Genomic DNA, 19,250 nt, shown 5'->3' with positions numbered 1-19,250 from the left:
CGTGATCTACAGAGCCTCTTGTCTGTTGTTGGGACAGAGGGTAGCTCTGGGTAACAGTGATGATATTCAACATTTACAATAAGGCGGGGGTTTATTATTCCGTCCTTGACGCGTCTAGGGTAATATTCGGGCAAACGTTTTACTCCAAGCTGGAATGAGAATACAGTGAATCATTTTGGTGGTCAATCAACCATGACCACACAAAGACAGCAAAATGTCGTTTGCAACTTTTTCCCCAGATGCCCTCTCTGAATCGATTCGTATCTGTCCCATTTGCTCCAAGCCGTTTACCTCTAGTAAGTGACTTACACTCGTGGATCACACTCTCTCATATTAAGCGTCGAAGCGGTAACCCTTGAACGCCATTTGTCGTACTGTCGAAGGAGTCGCAACCGTCCCAAGATCCGAGCCCGCTCTTGCTGGGAATGTTACCAGGCCAAATCAAAATGTAGCTTTGAGAGTTGCTGCGCACGTTGCGTTGCAAAAAATTTGCAATGTGTCTACGAGCGAGTGCCCGCTGCGTTCCCCTCAACATCTAACCCAGCTCTTGGAGCTGCCAAGGATGTTGAACAAAATTGTTCGAGCGATCAACGTACTTGGACTTCTATGACGACTCCAGCCAGCAATGTTATTGATAAAGACGGTCATCTCGTGCTAGAATCGGCCGAGCCATCGAGTGATGGCGATGATGCAATTCTAACTACGATTCTTACCGATGATTTTACCAGTTCACTGGCGGTGCCATGTATAAGCACCCCGCCAACAAGCTGTTCCGAGGTCTTCACGAGTACTGGGTTTTTACAGCCATTGAAAATGCATTATCCACTGGCTCAACAAAGCGCAACAATGCTCTGGCTGGGATTGCGCGCGTTCCCCGAGAAAATGCTGATAAGAGAAAACTTTCCACCTTTCATTCACCCCCTCCGGCACTATCCAACTTTGCCGGAACCTCTAGCTGTATGTATGAAGATCGTGTAAATATTTGCTTCTAGGAGTACGGATATTGAACCATTTCTCTGGAGAACAATTGAATCCGAGCAGAAGCGATTTCTTGAAGAGGTAGGGGGTTACCTCGCTCCTGTTCTTTTGACCCTCTGTTAATAGTTCCCCATATCATAGGTCCATAACTATCCGGAGGACGTTCTGCTGGCGGCCATGCAAGCTCATTTGATCTATATAATACTGTGCGTCGTTGGCGAGGCCAAACATTCACAGAACTGGAATCAAACTATGCTGTTGACTTTTGAAGTGGGTCTTGTCCCAATCTCTTTCCTTTCTTCACTGACAGAAGGTTTGAGGTAGGCATTGTGTGATCAGATGAAGAAGATGCAATTTGAGCCATTCTACAGAGATGAAAGCTTAAACCCAAGTCTGAGTTGGGATGAATGGAGATCTGCAGAGTCTCGGCGACGGTCAGTTTCTTTGGCAAAAGGCTGCGGCTACATTGACTAATAGCTCAAAGGACTGCCTGTGTCTGGTTTCTCATGAATCGCATAGTTGCTGTCAAAAGCCATAGCCACTATTGCACCATCACTGATAACTTTCGCATGCTGCCACTTCCGGCGCCTAAGGCTCAGTGGGAGGCACAAAGTGAAATAGCTTGGGCGCAGGCACTGGAAGCCGGCCACCCCAAGATGTCTACAATCGGCCATTTACTCGACGCGCATCAATTACCCAGTGATCCAGGGAATATGCAGAGGCTAGATTACTGGTATGCAAGAGTAGATAACCTCGGAATGCTTCTAAACATTGCTATTTGTATTATCTAACCTAATGTCGTTAATCATGAACATCCTCCCAGAAGTTCTAGCACTAGCGTTACTATGCAGGTGGTTTGTTTTCTTGAGGTCAGTTTCTAGTGTTCACAAAGCTTTCTATACTTGGGAGCTTCAATGTAAATATTCTATCCAAGGGAATAATTCTAATGGGAGCAGGCCGTTCAACGACTTTTAATTAACTATGCTGATATGAATGAGATCATGTTTACCTGTCTTTCGCATGAATCGGAGGTTTGGAAGTTACTTAATATAGCGTATTAACCTTTTCGGAAGCTCGAAAGATGCCGCATGTTAGCCAGCATGTTAGCGAGCATGTTAGTTGCGCTGCAGCAAGTTGGAATATGCCTCACGTTCTTTACGGCCGCCACCGTATACAGAAAGCGTCTCCACAGTATTTCGCGATTTAAAGCAAGCAGTCAATGAACTGTTCGATTCGAATTGACTCTTCCTGTTTTGCAAACTTTCACAACCTTTCTCTTAGCCATTATCTCTTCTACCAACAACTACTCTCATAATGCCAACCTCCCCCACCGACATAGCCAACCTCTACAACATTCTCGGCGCCGGCGAGCTCTCACGCCTCGACACTCATCCTGTAGAGCTCCTGGTGACTCTCCGCACAATCAGAGAAGCCCTTCCCCAAGGACCCCAGCGGATTGCCGACGTTGGCGGTGGTCCTGGAAAATATGCATTTGCCCTTGCTGATCAAGGACATTTAGTCGATCTCGTCGACCTCAGTCCCGGGCTAATTCAGATCGCTCAAGTTGAGCAAGACAAACGTAACGCTGCCGGGAAGGAAAATCTTCTTCAAAGCCTTGCAGTTGGAAACGCTCTAGACCCGAATATTTTGCAACATAGTGTCTACGATGCTGTACTGCTCTTGGGACCCTTGTATCACTTGGTAGAGGAATCGGAGCGAGTAAATGCTGTCGCTAATGCTGTACGGCTGGCGAAGCCTAACGGCGTGCTTTTTGTAGCATTCGTAAGCATTTCGGCTCATCTAAGAGATATTGCGATGAGAGATCCAAGCAGACTTATTGCAGAGAAGGACTTCTATGCCAAATATGTATGTCTATTTTTACCTTCACTGTTTAGTTGGCCCTGCTGACCCCTATCAACCTGCCGTAGCTTCAAGACGGTCGATACGAGAAGTTCAAGCCTGGGGTTGGGAACGTCCATAGCTTTCACACGCAAGTGAGAGATATTAGATCGTTTTTTGCAGACAACTTCGCCGACACGCTGGAGCTCATGGAATTGAGATCGCAAGAAGGTATCCTAGGTGGTAGTCTTGACACTGCATTATCCAAGTCTCAGCCGCAGGTTGTTCAAGCGTGGGCCGACTTGATGTATGAGAAGTACTCTACTGGAGAGGAACATCTGGGATGTGCGGATCATCTAATTGCCATTTTGAAGAAGAGAGACTTGTAATATACTTGCTGTAAACACACACACACACACACACACACACATATATATATATATAATGAAACGCGGCCGATTATAAATAAAGTATTGTCAAGCAATCTCTCCTTTCTCTCCAAAGTCCTTAGGCACTTCGGGTCCCCAAATAGAAAAAGAACCCACAACATCTCTCTCTGTAGGAGTTTCCTGGTTGACCACATCTCCGTCGGCGTAATGTTCTATTTTGAAACCGCTGGGATCCGCCCAGTAGTCAAAGATCTGGCTGCCAAGTATATGACGCCCTACCCCCCACACGCTCTTCCAGCCCCTTTTTGCAAGCCAGCTGTGTCCGATAAGCTGCGTGTCGAAGTCCTCAACCTCGTACGACGTATGATGTAGGAACGTCTTCTTAACGCGTGGTTCGGCTCTCTGCATAAAGAAACAATGATGGTCGGAATATTCTTTACCCAGGTCGAGATGCATAAACGTCAACACATCCATGTTCGAGAAGTCCCAGTGATAGAGAATGTCAGATGGCACAAAGTTGAAGTTGTCGGTGTACCATGCCAGTTCGGCATCAAAGTCAGGAACCACGTAACCAAAATGACCTAACTTATGGACTAGAGCTGGTCCCTCGTGGCAGCGCTGAAACTTGCCTAGTCATTCCCTTAGCGAAACAAACATGATGTATGCCATACAAGCAATGATAATAGCACAAACCTCGCCTAGGCTTCTCAAACGGCTTGTTGAATGGACCCAGCTGCTCATGTATTGCCGACGGTTCCTGTGCGCTCGTTATTCGCTCCTCCTGGCCGTATATAACGTGGAAGAAGGTTTTATCAGGTCGATTGAACGTGACGATCTGGCCGTTACCCGGAGCCTCATCTAAGGACCCAATGATGGCGCCGTCTAGCTTCGCAGCCTTGTCAAACTCGTCTTGCGATGCAGCTACAAACGCTGGGCCGCGAAACCTCGGTTTTCCATCCGGGCTCTGTGAAGCGACATAGATGAACGGGTCCCTCCCGTATCCACGATAATAAATTCTGCCGTTTATTCTGTGAGCCTCTATAAATCCGAAATCCTTTGCGAATTCGCTGAACTTGTCCAGATCGGGATGTTCAAAATACACGTGAGCTATCCTAGCGAGTTGTACTTTGGATGGATTGTTCGATATTGGCGGGATGCGCATGTCTGGCATGATGGTTTCGCGTAGAGGTCTTGGCAATTTTGCCAGTAGCTTAATAGCAATTTCTAAGGCGGGTGGCATGTTACAGGCCGTTGAAGAGAACCTTTCAAATTCTGGCATGTCTACCTTTTTTTATACGCCGTATGGGATGCCGTAAATATTAAGTGTGCATACTCTCTACACCTTATTGTGTGGTTCTATTTACATGCCTTAGGTAGTTATTCCGCGGAGTATCTCTAGTGGCGCGCCCGCAATCCGGAACATCTGCCAGACTCAATCCCTCCGTAGATGCGTGTTATGTCTAGCTGTAGGTTTGTCGGAAGAATTTATTCTCAAGAATTACACCGCGGTGAAACTAGTCAATTAAGTAAATGCACCCAAAGAGTCTTCGCAAGCTTATTACGGCGTGGGTATATGATCTTGGTAGACGTGGAGGATACTGACTCGTGGGATCGAGAGCCACGACTGGCAAATTGCCGCCGGTAATGTGAAATGTTAACATAAATACTCCTATTGAACATCAAATTTTATGAGCAAGGCCAATACAAAAAGCTTAGTCTCGTGTGAGAACTACCCAGTACTCAATGGAAGAAACACAAGTTCTCATTGTTGGTGCTGGGCCTTCCGGCCTGGCTCTTGGCCTTGCACTGGCCAGATTTCAAGTCAGAGTAAGGTTCCTATGTGCATTGTCACCGCAATCATTGTTAACCAAAGGAAAGTCTGTCATCCTTGAGAAAGACAGTGAAGTGACTACAGATCCTCGGGGTGTATATCTCACAGGAGACGCTGTGAGGATCCTCTATGACTTGGGACTAGAGAATGAGGTATCTACAATCGGGCATGGTAGGTACCGTAAACGGCCACCTTTCGAGGGAATTTGGACAATGTAAGCTGACCGAATGATACATTCAGAGGTTCATAAGATCAATTTTCACCGATCCTCGTTCGGTACGAAGCCATACTATTGTATGAACATCGGCACGCGGGATGTCCTACAGCAAGCAGTACCGGAGGGAATCTTGCAGAGCCAACCACGGCTAGGTTTGTCCGTCTAGCATGGGATATTCTGTTCAAGTTCTAATCGTGATGATTTTGCAGAGAGCGCACTTCGGGAGAAAGCGAGGATCTCTAAATATTGCACCCTCAGAACAGCCTGCCGTGTGATAAAAATAAAACATGAGGATTTGCCAAGCGCCGAGTACATCGACGAGCAAGAAAAAAGACATCAGATTAGGAGTGAGTGGTTAGTAGGCGCTGATGGCAAAGTAGGCGTTGTACGAAAGCATTTTCTGGAGCCGACCGCAGGCATCATACAGGAAGAAGGAAACTATCCGTACAATGGAACTTGGATTGCGGCTAATTTGAAAATTACGATTCCAACACCACAGACACACCCTACCTATCCTTTGTGGGATCTTGGGTATTCTCCTGAAGCGGTATACAACCTCTTCTGGCCAGAAGGGTGGCATTTTTGTGGCCCTCCCGGTAAGGCAACAGCAACGGGGCGATTTGGTCCACCTAAAGAGAGGATGTGGAGGCATGAGCTATGTCAGTCCGACTGGAATGACTCTATGGATGCCGAGTCTCTGTTTTGGGAGCATCTCAAGCCTATGATCACGAGAGAAAGGGATGACGACAGAGGGTGCGATTTCTCTTCCCTCGTACAATTTCCTGTGGATTGCATCAAGATCCTCCGTTGCAGACCGTACAGATTCGCTCATAAAGTCGTCAATCGTTGGTTTCACAAACGTGTCATTCTTATTGGAGATGCGGCGCATGTGTTCCCCCCTTTCGCCGGTCAGGGTATAGCAAGCGGCGTGAGAGATGCGCATCAGCTTGCGTGGCGCCTTGCCTTGCTCCTCCGGTCCAAGTCTCAAGGCGAAGCACTGGTCAATAACATACTGGATCCCTGGGCTCTTGAGCGGCGGAAAAGCGTGGATGATGCAGCCAAGTTTACAATGCTAAACGGCTATTTGTGCAACAACGAGCCATCAATTTGGCTCCGCATGCTGCTACATCTAGCAATGTTTCTCGAGTCTAACCAATTTTCTTTCCAGTTTCTAGACCCCCAAGCTATCGTGGAGCGTCGTGGATTCACTCACGTACAAGGAGGGTTTTTTCTCGAGAACAGTCACGGCGGCACTCGACTCACGCAGATGTATGTGCAGTCGAATGAAGGTGCATCGATCTTATCAGACACCCTACTGAAATCCGGTGATTGTATCTTCACGATTATCGCTATATGCAATGGTGTTGATGATAGCCGAACTTACCAAGACGCAAAAGAGGCTGTTGAGGGCTCAGGAATCGACCCAGCCGTTTTATCAACATCGTCAATTGTGATGCTCAGTCCAAGTTATAGCGGCGGATGTATCAAGCCAGCCGAATCTGTCAGCGGAGAGCAAGTCCAGGTGTTCTCGCCAGCCATGCATCCTGGTGGGCGGCCCGGAATGAGCCCTCAACAGAATGGTCATGCATATCTAGATCGCCTCGGACGCTCAACACGGTTTGCCCTCTTACGTCCCGACTTTTTTGCTGTTTCCTGCTGCAAGAATGCCAAAGAGCTAGAGAAATGTCTTTCATGGTTGAAGAAGAGCCTAGTTCCTCAGGAGTAAGCAACACGTGGGCAGCTGTCTTACATAGCCGTTGGAAATATTCTTTTAGCCGTCAATCTTACCAATCTTCTCTGTCTACAATCTCATTTTGGCAAAAATGTGTTATAATCTTTTACTTCAGGGAAGCGCTCATCAATTCTATAGTTATACTGAGTGAAGCAATTCAGCGAGGCGGCATCAGCCTGTTGCGCAATGTGGCGCAGCTTGCGGTCACTTGCCATACTGTCATTAATCGACTGTAAATTCTAGACCACCAGGGATTAAAATGATGAACCTACATATATCATTATATCATAATATCAGACATTTGCTTTATCAGCTTTATCAGGAGGTTCGAGCGATCCATGGCACCGCCATGGTTATAAACCCAACTCAGCACTTAATCGGACATTACCGCCTATATTACTAAGATTAATGAATTCATCTACTTCGACGTTCTCCATCTTCATATCATAGTGAATCTTTTCAGGCAAGTGTGTGTGTTGTTTAAGTACCCACGATATATCTAAGCAGTTGAGTTCCTAATTGTTTAAATGGGGAACTGATATATGAGATAGCACGATAGAACTTATCATTGTCACATCCACCGTGTAAGTAATTTGATTGCAGTCATCTGTAAGTATATGATGAACCATGTCCATGTTCTTATTCTTCGCTAATCCTGTTAGCAGCGAGTCTGAACTGCCCATTGTTTTGGGCCTGATGGCTTACTCAAACGTCATCTTGTTACGAAGAACCCCAACTTTCGCCATCTCGACTTCCACTACGTCACCATTTTGTAAGAAAGATTTGGGTTTCATGAACGCCCCAACGCCTGCTGGAGTGCCTGTCATAACCGCAGTGCCGGCAGGAATAGTGGTGCCTGGAGCTGATCAGTTCATAGCCTTCATAAAACTCGCGGTAATTATTTACCTTGGCTCATATGGCTTAAGATTTGCTCTGGAGAGAATACCATATCCGTCTGAAACTCTGCCTCTTGTCTTACTTGGCCATTGACCTTGGTAGTGATATTGAATGATGCGCCATTGCCAAAGATCGCTGGGCTGATTAATGACGGGCCGATAGGTGCAAACTTGTCAAACGCTTTGGCGAAATAAAATTGGCCTCCCTGATTCTTGGGAAGCTGGAACATACGACAGGACAGATCAAGGCCAACAGTGTAGCCTAGAATGTAATCTCTGGCCTCCTTAGGCGACAAATCTTTACATTCCTTCGAGGTGACAAACACCAGCTCACCCTTTTCGTGAAAGAAAAATAGTCATCAGCTGTGCTCAGCTATCGAGCCTGGTCTATAACATATACGTACCTCGTAATCCAAAAGACTCTTGGCGCAGAAGTCATTAATAGGGATATCTTCATCAGGATGTGCAAGCGTCGCTGCTGGCTTAGTCCAAACCGGAGGGTACGAAGGTATATCGAGCTACAGTTGAAATAGTTGTTATTAGATCTGTGTACTCATCATGTTCAGAGAAGGTGGAGGGAAAGAAGCTTCCATACGCCAGCCTCTTTGGCGTGGCTTCGATAATTGAGGCCGACGCAGTATATCGGAGCTGCGGACTGCGGGAGTGGAGCTAATAACTATGAGAGACAATCAGCTAGACTGTTAAGAGAGAGCTTTTAATGAAAGCCGTGAAGAACACATACCCGTCGTATTGTTACATTCTTCTTCCCATTGTTGCTAATGAGTTGGTCCATTGAAGGATATGCACCCAGTGTTGTCCCTGGAGGCGGCGGCCCGTTGGCGTTTTCGCCAAGGTCGGCAAAGAAGCATTGACCATCTTCATCACATTGGAAATGAATAAGATGTGAGAAAGGCAACATGTCGACAGTGGCAATCCTGAGAAAATGGTCTCGATGAAGATTCTAGAGCGGGATGGGCTACGAGGCGATTGTATCACAAACACGCTTTCAAAAAAGTATATTGGGCGATGAAATTGGGAGAGAATATATGCCCTTCTCATCTTGTATATACCTATTCTGGCCACCAACCAAGCATTTCGGAGTAACTTCTTCGGAAGAACTCCAAGAATGAATCCACTCAACAGAATTCGGGTCACTAATACGCTTAAGTGAGACTAAGGGCTGCGTCTAGCTTGCTTTTGTCGAAACGAATGAAATGCGTCTAAGCAATCAGCTTGCTGTCATAGGTAATTGCACCGTTCTGTGCGAATTGCCAAGCTCGCCTCGATCCAGATCTGGGGAACAAGGCCAAACCGGATAGTTACTGTGATCTGAAGACAGATCCCACTTATGTAATGCAAGCGGCGCTCCGGAGCATCTTTAAATTGGGCCAACGCGTTGGCTCCAATTCGTCTGACAACATTCCTTGTGCATACGCAGAACTAGGTGATCATGGTAATCCCTATAGTATAGGGGCTCAACGAACCGGAAGATTTGCGATCTGGCTTTTGGAGTGCATGATGGAGTCACCACTTCTTAACCTTGAACCAGATTCGGTCGATTGTGTCAATCCCGGCAACTCGCATTCGTTAGAGACCACAGATACACCACCCTCATCGGCTAGCGGGAGCCGGACTTCGATTTCCCGAGTCTGTGATCGCTGCATTCGGTGAGCCCGTCTTCAACGGCCCTATCCTTACTCCCCGCACTGCTTCATAGTGAATTTTGACAAAGGAACACTATAGGAAGAAGATAAAGTGTATGTGTAGTGTCTTCGAAACCGTCTCTTGCTTGGTCGCTGTTTAATCCCTTGCTGATCTTTTCGTCGAAACTTGGGCGTATCGCAGGTGATACCCAGCGACCAACGTGTTCCCGCTGCTCCGAGCATGGGCATACTTGTGTATACTCGTACACGCGGCGCAGGCCTGGACCTGCAAGAGGTTTTCGTCGAAGCCGCCGTTCACCGAAGGGGACGCTAAATCATCCCGACCATGACCGTACGCTGCTAGATTTTATCTTACCCCTTTCTGACATTATGACTCAGGATATTGAACAAATGGGCTATTATCGTAACATGTATCCTGTGCTGATGATTTCCTCGTTATCATAGATCAACATCCCTCGGCTGGCCCTCCATCACCAGCGGCGGAGCCTTCTCCGCCTTCTCCGCTTGCCAATTCTAATTGGTATGGATATACTGAGCCCCTACAGCCGATATCTTCTGGCAAAAGTACCGGAGGATCTAATGACTCCATTTCGTTGAGCATCTCCGTGGAGGAAAAAAGCTACCTGTACGTTCGTCTGATGGGCAGATCATATCCATTACTAACCCGATTCTTGTAATTCAAACAGATTGGAGGCATATCTCGACAACATCCACGAAGGGATTCCACTTTTCATAAAGTCCCACTTTCTTTCTGATTGCAGAAATTTGGTACACAGCCCTGATCTGATCTTGACAATAGTAGTGATAACTGCCAAGCTAACTGGATACGCATTCACTACTGCGACCTTCGACATTGATTCTTGCATTGATGAAATCTTGAGCGCAGGGTCATTTGAGGAGGAGATGTTTGGCAACGCGCCATCTATCGACCAATTCCGCAAAAGTTGTCTGCTAGCCTTCTACGAATTCCACCAATTTCCGGGACGGCAGGCATGGATGCGCATCGGGAAACTTACACGCATGGCCATGTGGACAGGATTGGATCGTCTAGAGATTATCAAATCGCAATATCCTAGCTGGAGAACAATGACAGAGCGCCAGCTGGAGGAGTGGCGCCTGGTATGGTGGTGCATCTATCGCCTAGATTCCTACGCCAATCTATCTTCTGGAACTCCCTATCTGATAGACGAAACACTTGCTTATACCTCTCTTTTGCAGGAACTTCCTGGAAGAGCTCCTATAGAGGATCAGCATGATTCAGGACACGAAAACTTCTTGTTGTCATCGCATCATAACAGTCTTTGGGAGGCCATATCTATCATATCCTCTCAGTCTCAGGAAATATCTTCATTTAATTTCCATATTATCACTACAACTCTCCTACGTACGACGGCGCGGGCCATACGTGTGCACAGCCTACAACAGCAGCCAGAGGTTCGCTGTTTAGACGATATTGAGCGACATCTCTCGGCAGTTCGTCTCTCTTTACCGACAAACTACCTCAACACCAGAAGGAATGCGTTTTCGAATGAGACAGGGCCCGATCACCATGCAAGGCTAGTCACACTATTCCACTTGAACTTGGTGCAGTTTTTCCTCTCCATCATAAACTGTAAAAGACGGGAACAAGACGAAGAATGGATTTTAAGGTGGCAGAGGGTCTATGAGGCGTGCCAAGATCTGTCGTCAATATCAGAGCAGTGGAACAGTTCATACAACCTCAGAGTTGACCCGGCGATATCAATGATTATCTTCGCTGCTCTGATCTTTCTTGATGTGCACAAGAAGTCAGCTAGTGCGTTGGTGTGGGGTTCTCACTCTTCCATTGAGCATTCCGAGAGAGTCCTGTTGATGCAACTCGAGCAACTTGCCAGCATATGGACTCTGCCAAGACTACTCACGCGTATGTTTGCCCATTCATATATGAATCCGAAGACCCAAGTAAACTAATGCCACAGTGAAAGTCTCCTTGAAGAGTTTCAGAGAGTCAGTGTCCGGCCCGCTCTCCTTCTCTCACATCCAATATATTCTTTCCCACTTTGAGGCACCGCTACACCCAAGATGGCTACACTTCCTCTCTACCACTCAACCAGGATTAAGTGAGTGCCAGTAGCGTATAGAGTATAACTACACGTTGGGAGATGTTATAATTTAGTCACGTATCTGAAGTTCATTACGCTTTTTAAGAGCAGGACATTGATCAACCTATGTCCAAATTCGCAAAACACACATATTAATGCATTATGAAACGAGGCAGTAGTGCATCTAGCAGTGATTTATTTCTTTAGGGCCATATGACTCCTCATCAGGCACTTCATATTTCGGAAATGTTCTCCATAAGTTAAGCAGATTCGCGTTACTCCTATAACAGCATGGCCAATATACTAGAATCTACTCTTTCACATTTCTGATTGCCTTCTTACAGACATTGAGAGTACCATTGGTTGCTTACAGTGCATTTGTAGGGGCTCTGTTGGTTTGTCAATAATTATTTTAATCTGAAGACACACAGTTACATACCTCACAAGTAGTAGGGCCAGTCCACCCTTGGCCACCACATTGGGCCCAGTGAGCCGCTGTGCCTGAGCCTCCATCTCCGGACCCTCCATCTCCAGATCCTCCGGAGCCACTCCCAGGGTTGGTAAGTGTGAGGACACCGGGTCGCCATGGCAGGAGATTATACTCCCCGCTGGAGCCGATAGCCATCCCCTGGTACAGCAGTTGTAAGTTGCAAGGGTCAATGGTCATGGTCTCATCATTTGTGCTGCGGATCAGGTCGCCAGAGCTGATATCATTAGTCCAAGATGCTCCGCTGTTAGCCTGCCCAGCAAAGGGGTTGCTCTCTGACGCAGCCTGCGCTGTCCATGAACCACTGAGACTACTAGCAGTAAAAGAGCGGAAATACCGCCCCACCGATCCAATACACTCAACGATCATAAGGTATTGGTTCTGGCCATCAACTTTGTAAACCTGTACCGCTTCAAATAGGTCATTGGTAGCAGCAGTCATGATTGTTGTGTAATTTGAACCAAAGCTTGCTGGGAACTGCGAGTTCGGCATACTGGACCGATAAATGTGACCATTATCTCCCGCGAAGAATAGATACATATTTGTGCCATCGCTGATAAGCGCCGGATCAATAGGGCCAGTGCCGGGCAAGCTCCCAGTAAATAGGGCTTGGGGAGAAGACCATCCATTTGGGTTCGTAGGGTCACTGGATGTCATATAGTTGAACGGGTATACACCCCATTCTTGTCCGATAACCCAAATCTTTTTTGGGCTGTAGTAAAAGAGGTTAGGAGCAACAGCTCCATTATTCATCGCGTTCTGGCTTGCTGAGCCCATGCTTGACCAATTTGAGAAAAGACCGAAGTTCATTGAGGCGTAGGATCCTGTCGAGTCGACGGTGGATGCATAAACGAGATTCTGGCCATTATACGGGATGGCGCTGAAGTCTTTGAGAGACACCCAGCCGGATTTTGGGGTTGCCAATGGACCCGTTGATGTCCACTTGTATGATGATGGAAGTGTACACGACGCCCTGGCCACCGTTACCAAGCTGAGTAAAGAGATGATGCCGGCTAGCCAGCTATTCACTTCAGAGTCTGTGATTCTCATGGTAACGAATTTTTCACAGATAGATAGAAGAAAGAGATAACTAATGAAGAGCCCGCATCCCACGTGTTTGTGCGGAAGGGCGGGAGCATTTTATACACATATACTAGGACCTATAACGGACAAGACGGTGTAAATGTCAACAACATGCTTGCTCACCACAACGGTGCATCGCTTAAATATCGCAGAATATTTTTGAAGGTACTAATATCACCCTGCATTGGCAGTGTTTGGGGTAAACACTATGACAACGTAGCTACTCTAATGTCATAGGCAATACATATCCGCCTGTGGATACAAGCATGGGACGTCATTTCTGTACCCATGGCGGCTAAAGGGATATTAACCATTCTAATGCGCACCAATTACAAGCTCTTCTTTATAATACCACATCCGGATGGGAAGGCAAATATCACAAATGTCACATCATTTATTCTAGAAATAATGCCGGTTAGAAGAGCCGAGTCCGAGCATCTACAAACCATGTATAGCCTTTTCGTGACAACTCTTATAAAGAGACTGGCCCCACATCAAATGGATTGGATGAATATTTACACAGAGAGCTGGAAACAAGTTACTAGTCGTGGTGAATGAGTGCTCTCAGAATTGATTGTTAACAGGCTATCATTAGTTCTGAAGGCCGTACTTCGAGATTGCTTGTATTCCTCATTACTGAGGTCAGGACTTATCCATCCTGGCAGGAGACAATTATTGTAACTTTGAAGAAGAGGTCTCATCTGTATTAATACAATTTTGGTACACACATTGTGTACCGCAATCTAATTCTGCCAGTTGCACACTTTGTATTATGGTTATTGAGTGTTCATTTTAGGCTAATGTTACAGCATGATGCTTCTGATCATCCGATGGCAAGTGTCTTCTCTGCTAAGCAGAATCACGCAGCCATTTTCGTCCAGGAATGCTTCACAATCATCGGGTAAAGCTGTGAGACAAAAGATTTCCAATTCTTCATCTCACTTATTAGACCGAGTAGCAAAGCCATCTGTGGCTCTATTTAATGAATCGATTTCCGTTTTACCAAGTGTGAGTTAAGTAAATTTGATCTCGTTTAGATCTCCGGCAGCCGTTGAAATGAGAGGGGAAAAAAGATTGTATCACATCTTCTCAAGACGTACTCCGTACTTCGCACCAGATTATAAGAAGCCTTATTACCAACGCTCTGCTACACAACAAAAGCAAAAGAATGTTCAACGTATTTTTTCTTCTTAGAAAATTTGAACATCAAAATGTTCCAAGTAACCTTTAGTCGTAAGAATATTGTTCACCATTCCTCTAAAATAGCTACCCTAGGCCAAGGAATAGACAGAACACAATGACCCACCGTAGTCATTACCATGTAAACATTAGTATCAGCTATTGTGGCTTGTTGTGCATTTTTCTACAACCTCGATCTAATCTCTTCCTCTTATTCCTGTATTGACTTCTTGTAGCTGCACAAGTGTGCGCTCAATCGTGATTTCGAGCAAGAGAGTCGCTGTTGCAACCATGGATCGGCAAGTTAAAGTAGCGAGGCGGTCCCGCCATTTCACACTTAGTGGCTCTGACGCCGTAGAATGATCTTTTGAGACATCCCAAGGAATATCTTCGGCAGTCAGCAAAACACAGCTTACAAACAAAAACCAGGACGGCATTGATGTATGCACTTTCACAGTCGCTACTGTATATATGCATGAGATCTGTATTTTGTATGATGGCTGGTTGATTGTCCATGATGAGTAGTACTCCATATGTCAGCTCATCTTAGCGTGCTCTACCGTTGTTGCTGGGGTTTCTCTGCTGGTCTAGTCTTCTCATCTGCGCTAGACACACGCGGTGCTGCCAAGGTCGCTCTCCGCTAGAAAGTTCTTCCTCAGAAGCAGCCCATCTATGGTCGCTTTGTTGCCTCCATAATCCCTTTGGAAAACTGAAATATAAGACAAAATTGATAGTGCTAATTCTAATTATACCTCGCGATCAGTCCATCACAATTTGACGAAAGTCCAGTTTACAACCCGAGAGAGTTAAAAAAAGACAAAGAAAAATACTCCTCATTCAACAAAAGCAAGAGAGAAAGAAAGAAAAACTTTTCTTGAAATTAAATCTAGTGTTTCTTTTGCCGTAAGCTAATCCGGACATCAAACTGTGAAGGTTTTACAAACGTAGCATTTTTTATTTTCCAATCTTGCTTTGGATCATTTAGAGTGACCTGATACTGCGTTAGGTTTATACGTCTCATCAAAACTCTCAATACCGCGTTTGATCAACTAGGAAATCTTACCTCAAATGTCTTCAAAATAGATGGTACCACCTTGTAAATTTCCAAAGTGCTGATATTCTTGCCAATGCACGTACGTGCGCCCTGCCCGAAGTGGAACAAAGTTGAATTCATGACTTTCACTCGTTGGTCGTCTTCCAGCCATCTCTCAGGTCTGTATACGTCAACATCTTCGGCAAAGATGCTTTTGTTCTTGTGAATGACCCAGGCATTACACGATACGATTGTCCCTCCAGGAATAAATTCTCCACATATCGTACTGCCGTTGGCAGGAACCACGCGTTCCATATCAAATGCAGGTGCCGGATGCATCCGAAACGCTTCCTTAACACACGCATCAAGATATATAAGCTTATTCGCGTCTGCAAATTTCACTGAAGAGAAGGGTTCGTCAGAATCATCAGAGGGCAACTCCTTGTCGATCTCTTCCAATAACTTGGACAGGCATCGGGGGCTTTTGAGTAAGTAGTAGAAGACTGCACTCAGCGAGATTGCGGTGGTTTCTGAGCCAGCAAAGATCATGGAGAGCGCCATAGCCAAGACTTCTTTATCACCCACAACATCAGGGTGAAGTTCCTTTGCATTTAAAAACTTGGATAGCAAGTCTGGCACGCCATTTCTGTCGCTCGGCTTGCAATCTGAGTCTGTCCGTTGTCTCATTGCTTTTACCGCGAAGGGAACAGCTGGAAAAGTGTCGTCATATAAGCCGTGGCGGCTGAGCCACATAAAGAAGGGATTTTTCCAGAATAGTTTGTCCAGAATAGGCATTTGGCCCACCTATTAACACTTGATGTTAGCAGTCAAGAAGATCCAGGTATCAGATTTGAGTCGCATACTAGAACAAGATAGCTCATATACTTATCTAGATATGCGATAATACCATCAACATCTTGACCAGATTCCAAGAACCCATGTCTTGAGCTATAGGTCAATTCTCCAATGACATCAAAGGCATAATATTGTAGCCAAGTCGGAAAGTCAATGATGCCTTCGGTGCCCTGTTTACCGGCAAATCGTTTATTCAACTGCCTTAGAAAGAGATGAACTGTAGTGTCGACCAAAGGTTCATACTGAACTAATGTACTGAGGGCAAAAGCATTATTCACACATCGTCGAAGCTGAGCGTGGAATGATTCATTAAGATTTGAGAATAAAGAAGGAAGCGGTGTTCCTTTGGACACACTTGCAGCTACCCAATAGAACTCAGACTGATAATATGCAGGATGTCAGAAATTGAATTATATAAATAGTAACTTAACTCTAACACAGACCTTGACATATCCTCTGTTTATACTGTATATGTCTTTTAATGCCTCTGGATTTGCGAATGACAGCTTCTGCGGCCCAGCTCGAACAATATCGCCATACTTGGCATGAAGAGCAATAGACGGTATCTCATCTCTATGATCTCTGGTGTACCGATATCGCCAGTAGTCTGTAAAAGATGCGAGTAACGGCCCTCTGTACTTGTTAAATCCGTGCCGATAGCGAATATGCAAACACCATCCTAGGATGATGAAGGGAATTGCGTAGAGTAATTTCTCCTTCAACAATATGACAATATTTTGGAGCATGTTTAAGTCCCTATAGTGGAATGAATAATCACAAAAGAGTTGTACAAGCTTCAATCTGTTTGCAGATATTACTTTGCAGAAGATAGATTGCATGTTTATATAATTCTATTTGATCGGGTGCGGCCGAGAATAGATATAGATGGAGCATGGGGGTTAGTTCATCAACTGTTTCCTCTGCTGTGCGGGAGCGGCACGCCGGCCAACTGATCATCGCACATTGTACGAGCCAGACAGCGCGAATGTTCTTTGATGTTACATCGCTGGCAGGATATTTGCAGAAACGAGTACGTAACTAATCTCAAAATTTGACTTTTCATGAAAAAATTATTGGCCGACCAATGTTGAACCGGCGCGATGTGGGATTTCTCCGCAAACACAGCGGCCTTGATAACCAAAACTCGGACCCGGGCCCGACCTCCGAGATTTTGATCTCTTTGCCTTAATCATTGATGATCAACCAACAAGTGAGTTTCGGCAAAGGTAATGGTTGCACATTACAAATATGACTAAAATATTGAGATTCAGTAGATTAAGATGGAAATGCTTTCTCAATGGAAAGTATTAAGCAACCAGGCGGGCAAAATATACATATCTTGACCTACCCACCAACGCAATTCTACTGCCTGTGCACATAATTTTGTTGTCTTGTATACAATATTCCAGCGTCTACACCAAGAAAAATGGCAGGTTCATTTCCATGGTCGCATCTAATCCGGTTTGAGAAGAACGGCGTCATCTATTATGGAAATGCTGTGTTCGCGCCGGGTCAAGTTCCAGGCCGGATTACACAGCTTGCAAAATCCGGAGAGCTTCAAGCTCAAGTTATCAAAGGAGATCCACTTTCCCCAGATGCAACATTGACAACTGAGTATCTTCATGTGGAAAAATTGCTTTGTCCCTTAACACATGATCAAGTGCCCATTATTCGTTGTGTGGGTTTAAATTACATGCAGCACAGTAAGTTTTTACGGGTACCATTGCCTTGATCGTGCGGTAATAATGAATACTGATTATTTGAGTTATAACCCGACAGTCAAAGAAGGCGGGCGAACTCCCCCTCCACATCCATCGCTATTCATCAAACCCAACACATGCCTGGCAGCTTTTGATGCTGATATAAAAATTCCTCTCATCGCCCAGGAAACGTTGGACTATGAAGGAGAATTAGTTAGTCAATTGACTCATAAGTAGGGCCACTTTACCAATTTACTAACACGTCTTATGTAGACAATCGTTATCGGAAAAGATGCTATTGATATTCCCGAAGAAAGAGCATTAGACTACATCGCCGGTTATGTGGCATCAAACGACATCTCATGTCGTATTTGGCAACGAGATCCCAAATATGCCGGCAATGTCCCTCAATGGTGCTTTTCCAAGGGATTTGATGCATTTGCTCCTATTGGACCAATGATCGTCTCACCAACAGTTCTTGGAGCGGCAGATAATCAAACCCTCGAAACTACCGTCAATCATGATATACGGCAAGACTCAAATACATCTGACCTTCTTTTCGGCGTACGTCGGATTGTGAGCTTTTTGAGCCAAGGCACCACACTGAAAAAAGGATCACTCATCATGACTGGAACTCCAAGTATGCGCTTTAAACCCTGCCCTAGCATTTATATCAGTAACCACTTTTCACTAATGATCATGGCATAGGCGGTGTTGCATTGGGTATGAAGCCGGTGCCTATTTATCTGAAAGACGGAGACGTGGTAAAAGTGGAAATTGGTGGCTTGGGAATAATGGAAAACAAAATGGTTTTTGCATGAACAATCTCGGTTACTATTTCGATGCCTAGACAGTTAGCAAACTAATGGTGCAACATTATAAATTCACTGGTAGCTATGAATCAATAGTCCAAATGTTGGGCGATGTTTGCATGCTCGTTACTGCACGCCCCGGCAAATCCGTGTAAGTTCATCTCATCTGGGGATGCCTCATGTCGTCGTACTATGTTCGAAGTTTCTACATAACATGAAAGTGCAAGCTATTACTATAAACTGAGAACAACGGTGAGATAAACATAAAATGGCCATTGGGAAGATGGTATAGCTGTCTTGATATTTTTGTCTCAAGACGATGTCATGACAACTTTGACTTCAAAAAATATAACCAGTCACTAGTTTCATTTTAGTTGTACACTGCATGAATTTTGAAGTATTGAAGTAACAGTAAAGCATATTGAAGAAAATTCATTGAACACTATGTGGCGAAGTATTAACTCCTCCCTAGGT

General features: G+C 45.4%; 10 protein-coding genes across 10 annotated transcripts; 6 read left to right on the top strand and 4 right to left on the bottom strand.

The window, feature by feature from the left end:
- The first annotated feature begins 483 nt into the window (after positions 1-483).
- On the top strand, positions 484-1,234 carry V8C40DRAFT_54880 (uncharacterized protein). The gene is made up of 2 exons (XM_083223110.1): positions 484-1,059; positions 1,120-1,234. Exon 1 carries the CDS (start codon positions 607-609, stop codon positions 976-978), a length of 372 nt encoding a protein of 123 aa, XP_083071346.1. The 5' UTR covers positions 484-606; the 3' UTR covers positions 979-1,059; positions 1,120-1,234.
- V8C40DRAFT_54889 (uncharacterized protein) lies at positions 854-1,809 on the top strand. The gene is made up of 4 exons (XM_083223111.1): positions 854-1,059; positions 1,120-1,248; positions 1,303-1,412; positions 1,463-1,809. The coding sequence occupies exons 2-4, from the start codon at positions 1,156-1,158 to the stop codon at positions 1,767-1,769; spliced, it is 510 nt and encodes a 169-aa protein (XP_083071345.1). The 5' UTR covers positions 854-1,059; positions 1,120-1,155; the 3' UTR covers positions 1,770-1,809.
- Positions 1,810-2,142: 333 nt separating this feature from the next.
- Positions 2,143-3,247, top strand: V8C40DRAFT_250470 (class I SAM-dependent methyltransferase). The gene is made up of 2 exons (XM_083216987.1): positions 2,143-2,844; positions 2,907-3,247. The coding sequence occupies exons 1-2, from the start codon at positions 2,293-2,295 to the stop codon at positions 3,204-3,206; spliced, it is 852 nt and encodes a 283-aa protein (XP_083071344.1). The 5' UTR covers positions 2,143-2,292; the 3' UTR covers positions 3,207-3,247.
- Positions 3,248-3,293: 46 nt separating this feature from the next.
- On the bottom strand, positions 3,294-4,446 carry V8C40DRAFT_276050 (Glyoxalase/Bleomycin resistance protein/Dihydroxybiphenyl dioxygenase; the record flags this gene model as incomplete). The annotated part of the gene is made up of 2 exons (XM_083220790.1): positions 3,294-3,835; positions 3,900-4,446. 2 exons carry the CDS (start codon positions 4,444-4,446, stop codon positions 3,294-3,296), a joined length of 1,089 nt encoding a protein of 362 aa, XP_083071343.1.
- Positions 4,447-4,949: 503 nt separating this feature from the next.
- On the top strand, positions 4,950-6,980 carry V8C40DRAFT_276049 (uncharacterized protein; the record flags this gene model as incomplete). Its single annotated transcript, XM_083220789.1, has 4 exons — positions 4,950-5,033; positions 5,085-5,208; positions 5,278-5,406; positions 5,464-6,980. 4 exons carry the CDS (start codon positions 4,950-4,952, stop codon positions 6,978-6,980), a joined length of 1,854 nt encoding a protein of 617 aa, XP_083071342.1.
- Positions 6,981-7,687: 707 nt separating this feature from the next.
- Positions 7,688-8,801, bottom strand: V8C40DRAFT_276048 (fumarylacetoacetate hydrolase family protein; the record flags this gene model as incomplete). The annotated part of the gene is made up of 5 exons (XM_083220788.1): positions 7,688-7,842; positions 7,893-8,217; positions 8,287-8,400; positions 8,478-8,558; positions 8,625-8,801. The coding sequence occupies 5 exons, from the start codon at positions 8,799-8,801 to the stop codon at positions 7,688-7,690; spliced, it is 852 nt and encodes a 283-aa protein (XP_083071341.1).
- Positions 8,802-9,302: 501 nt separating this feature from the next.
- On the top strand, positions 9,303-11,882 carry V8C40DRAFT_250467 (Zn(II)2Cys6 transcription factor). Its single transcript, XM_083216986.1, has 6 exons — positions 9,303-9,549; positions 9,626-9,639; positions 9,728-9,877; positions 9,991-10,171; positions 10,233-11,449; positions 11,511-11,882. The coding sequence occupies exons 1-6, from the start codon at positions 9,398-9,400 to the stop codon at positions 11,657-11,659; spliced, it is 1,863 nt and encodes a 620-aa protein (XP_083071340.1). The 5' UTR covers positions 9,303-9,397; the 3' UTR covers positions 11,660-11,882.
- Positions 11,883-11,907: 25 nt separating this feature from the next.
- Positions 11,908-13,198, bottom strand: V8C40DRAFT_280848 (glycoside hydrolase family 62 protein). The gene is made up of 2 exons (XM_083221471.1): positions 12,067-13,198; positions 11,908-12,016 (listed from the first exon to the last, which is right to left on the bottom strand). The coding sequence occupies exons 1-2, from the start codon at positions 13,162-13,164 to the stop codon at positions 11,966-11,968; spliced, it is 1,149 nt and encodes a 382-aa protein (XP_083071339.1). The 5' UTR covers positions 13,165-13,198; the 3' UTR covers positions 11,908-11,965.
- A 2,064-nt stretch (positions 13,199-15,262) lies between these two features.
- On the bottom strand, positions 15,263-17,010 carry V8C40DRAFT_267867 (cytochrome P450; the record flags this gene model as incomplete). Its single annotated transcript, XM_083219903.1, has 4 exons — positions 15,263-15,367; positions 15,440-16,213; positions 16,273-16,644; positions 16,708-17,010. 4 exons carry the CDS (start codon positions 17,008-17,010, stop codon positions 15,263-15,265), a joined length of 1,554 nt encoding a protein of 517 aa, XP_083071338.1.
- A 680-nt stretch (positions 17,011-17,690) lies between these two features.
- On the top strand, positions 17,691-18,785 carry V8C40DRAFT_276044 (fumarylacetoacetate hydrolase family protein; the record flags this gene model as incomplete). Its single annotated transcript, XM_083220787.1, has 4 exons — positions 17,691-17,967; positions 18,044-18,177; positions 18,238-18,604; positions 18,673-18,785. The coding sequence occupies 4 exons, from the start codon at positions 17,691-17,693 to the stop codon at positions 18,783-18,785; spliced, it is 891 nt and encodes a 296-aa protein (XP_083071337.1).
- Between the last annotated feature and the right edge of the window lie 465 nt (positions 18,786-19,250).

The sequence above is a fragment of the Trichoderma camerunense genome, assembly GCF_050948025.1.
Source record: "Trichoderma camerunense strain CBS 138272 chromosome Unknown V8C40scaffold_13, whole genome shotgun sequence".
NCBI classification, from domain to species: domain Eukaryota; kingdom Fungi; phylum Ascomycota; class Sordariomycetes; order Hypocreales; family Hypocreaceae; genus Trichoderma; species Trichoderma camerunense.
The sequence above is the reverse complement of the archived record's forward strand: the minus strand, read 5'-3'. Positions and strand labels throughout refer to the sequence as shown.

Excerpts from the sequence above, each read along its gene's own strand:
- V8C40DRAFT_250470 (XM_083216987.1), top strand. The coding sequence starts at position 2,293 with ATGCCAACCTCCCCCACCGACATAGCCAACCTCTACAACATTCTCGGC. Across the intron at positions 2,845-2,906 it reads AGGACTTCTATGCCAAATAT|CTTCAAGACGGTCGATACGA; the intron begins GTATGTCTATTT and ends AACCTGCCGTAG.
- V8C40DRAFT_280848 (XM_083221471.1), bottom strand. The coding sequence starts at position 13,164 with ATGAGAATCACAGACTCTGAAGTGAATAGCTGGCTAGCCGGCATCATC. Across the intron at positions 12,017-12,066 it reads CTGGCCCTACTACTTGTGAG|AGCCCCTACAAATGCACTGT; the intron begins GTATGTAACTGT and ends ACAAACCAACAG.
- V8C40DRAFT_54880 (XM_083223110.1), top strand. The coding sequence starts at position 607 with ATGACGACTCCAGCCAGCAATGTTATTGATAAAGACGGTCATCTCGTG.
- V8C40DRAFT_54889 (XM_083223111.1), top strand. The coding sequence starts at position 1,156 with ATGCAAGCTCATTTGATCTATATAATACTGTGCGTCGTTGGCGAGGCC. Across the intron at positions 1,249-1,302 it reads CTATGCTGTTGACTTTTGAA|GCATTGTGTGATCAGATGAA; the intron begins GTGGGTCTTGTC and ends GGTTTGAGGTAG. Across the intron at positions 1,413-1,462 it reads TCTGCAGAGTCTCGGCGACG|GACTGCCTGTGTCTGGTTTC; the intron begins GTCAGTTTCTTT and ends AATAGCTCAAAG.
- V8C40DRAFT_250467 (XM_083216986.1), top strand. The coding sequence starts at position 9,398 with ATGATGGAGTCACCACTTCTTAACCTTGAACCAGATTCGGTCGATTGT. Across the intron at positions 9,878-9,990 it reads AAATCATCCCGACCATGACC|ATCAACATCCCTCGGCTGGC; the intron begins GTACGCTGCTAG and ends TCGTTATCATAG. Across the intron at positions 11,450-11,510 it reads TCTGCCAAGACTACTCACGC|TCTCCTTGAAGAGTTTCAGA; the intron begins GTATGTTTGCCC and ends CCACAGTGAAAG.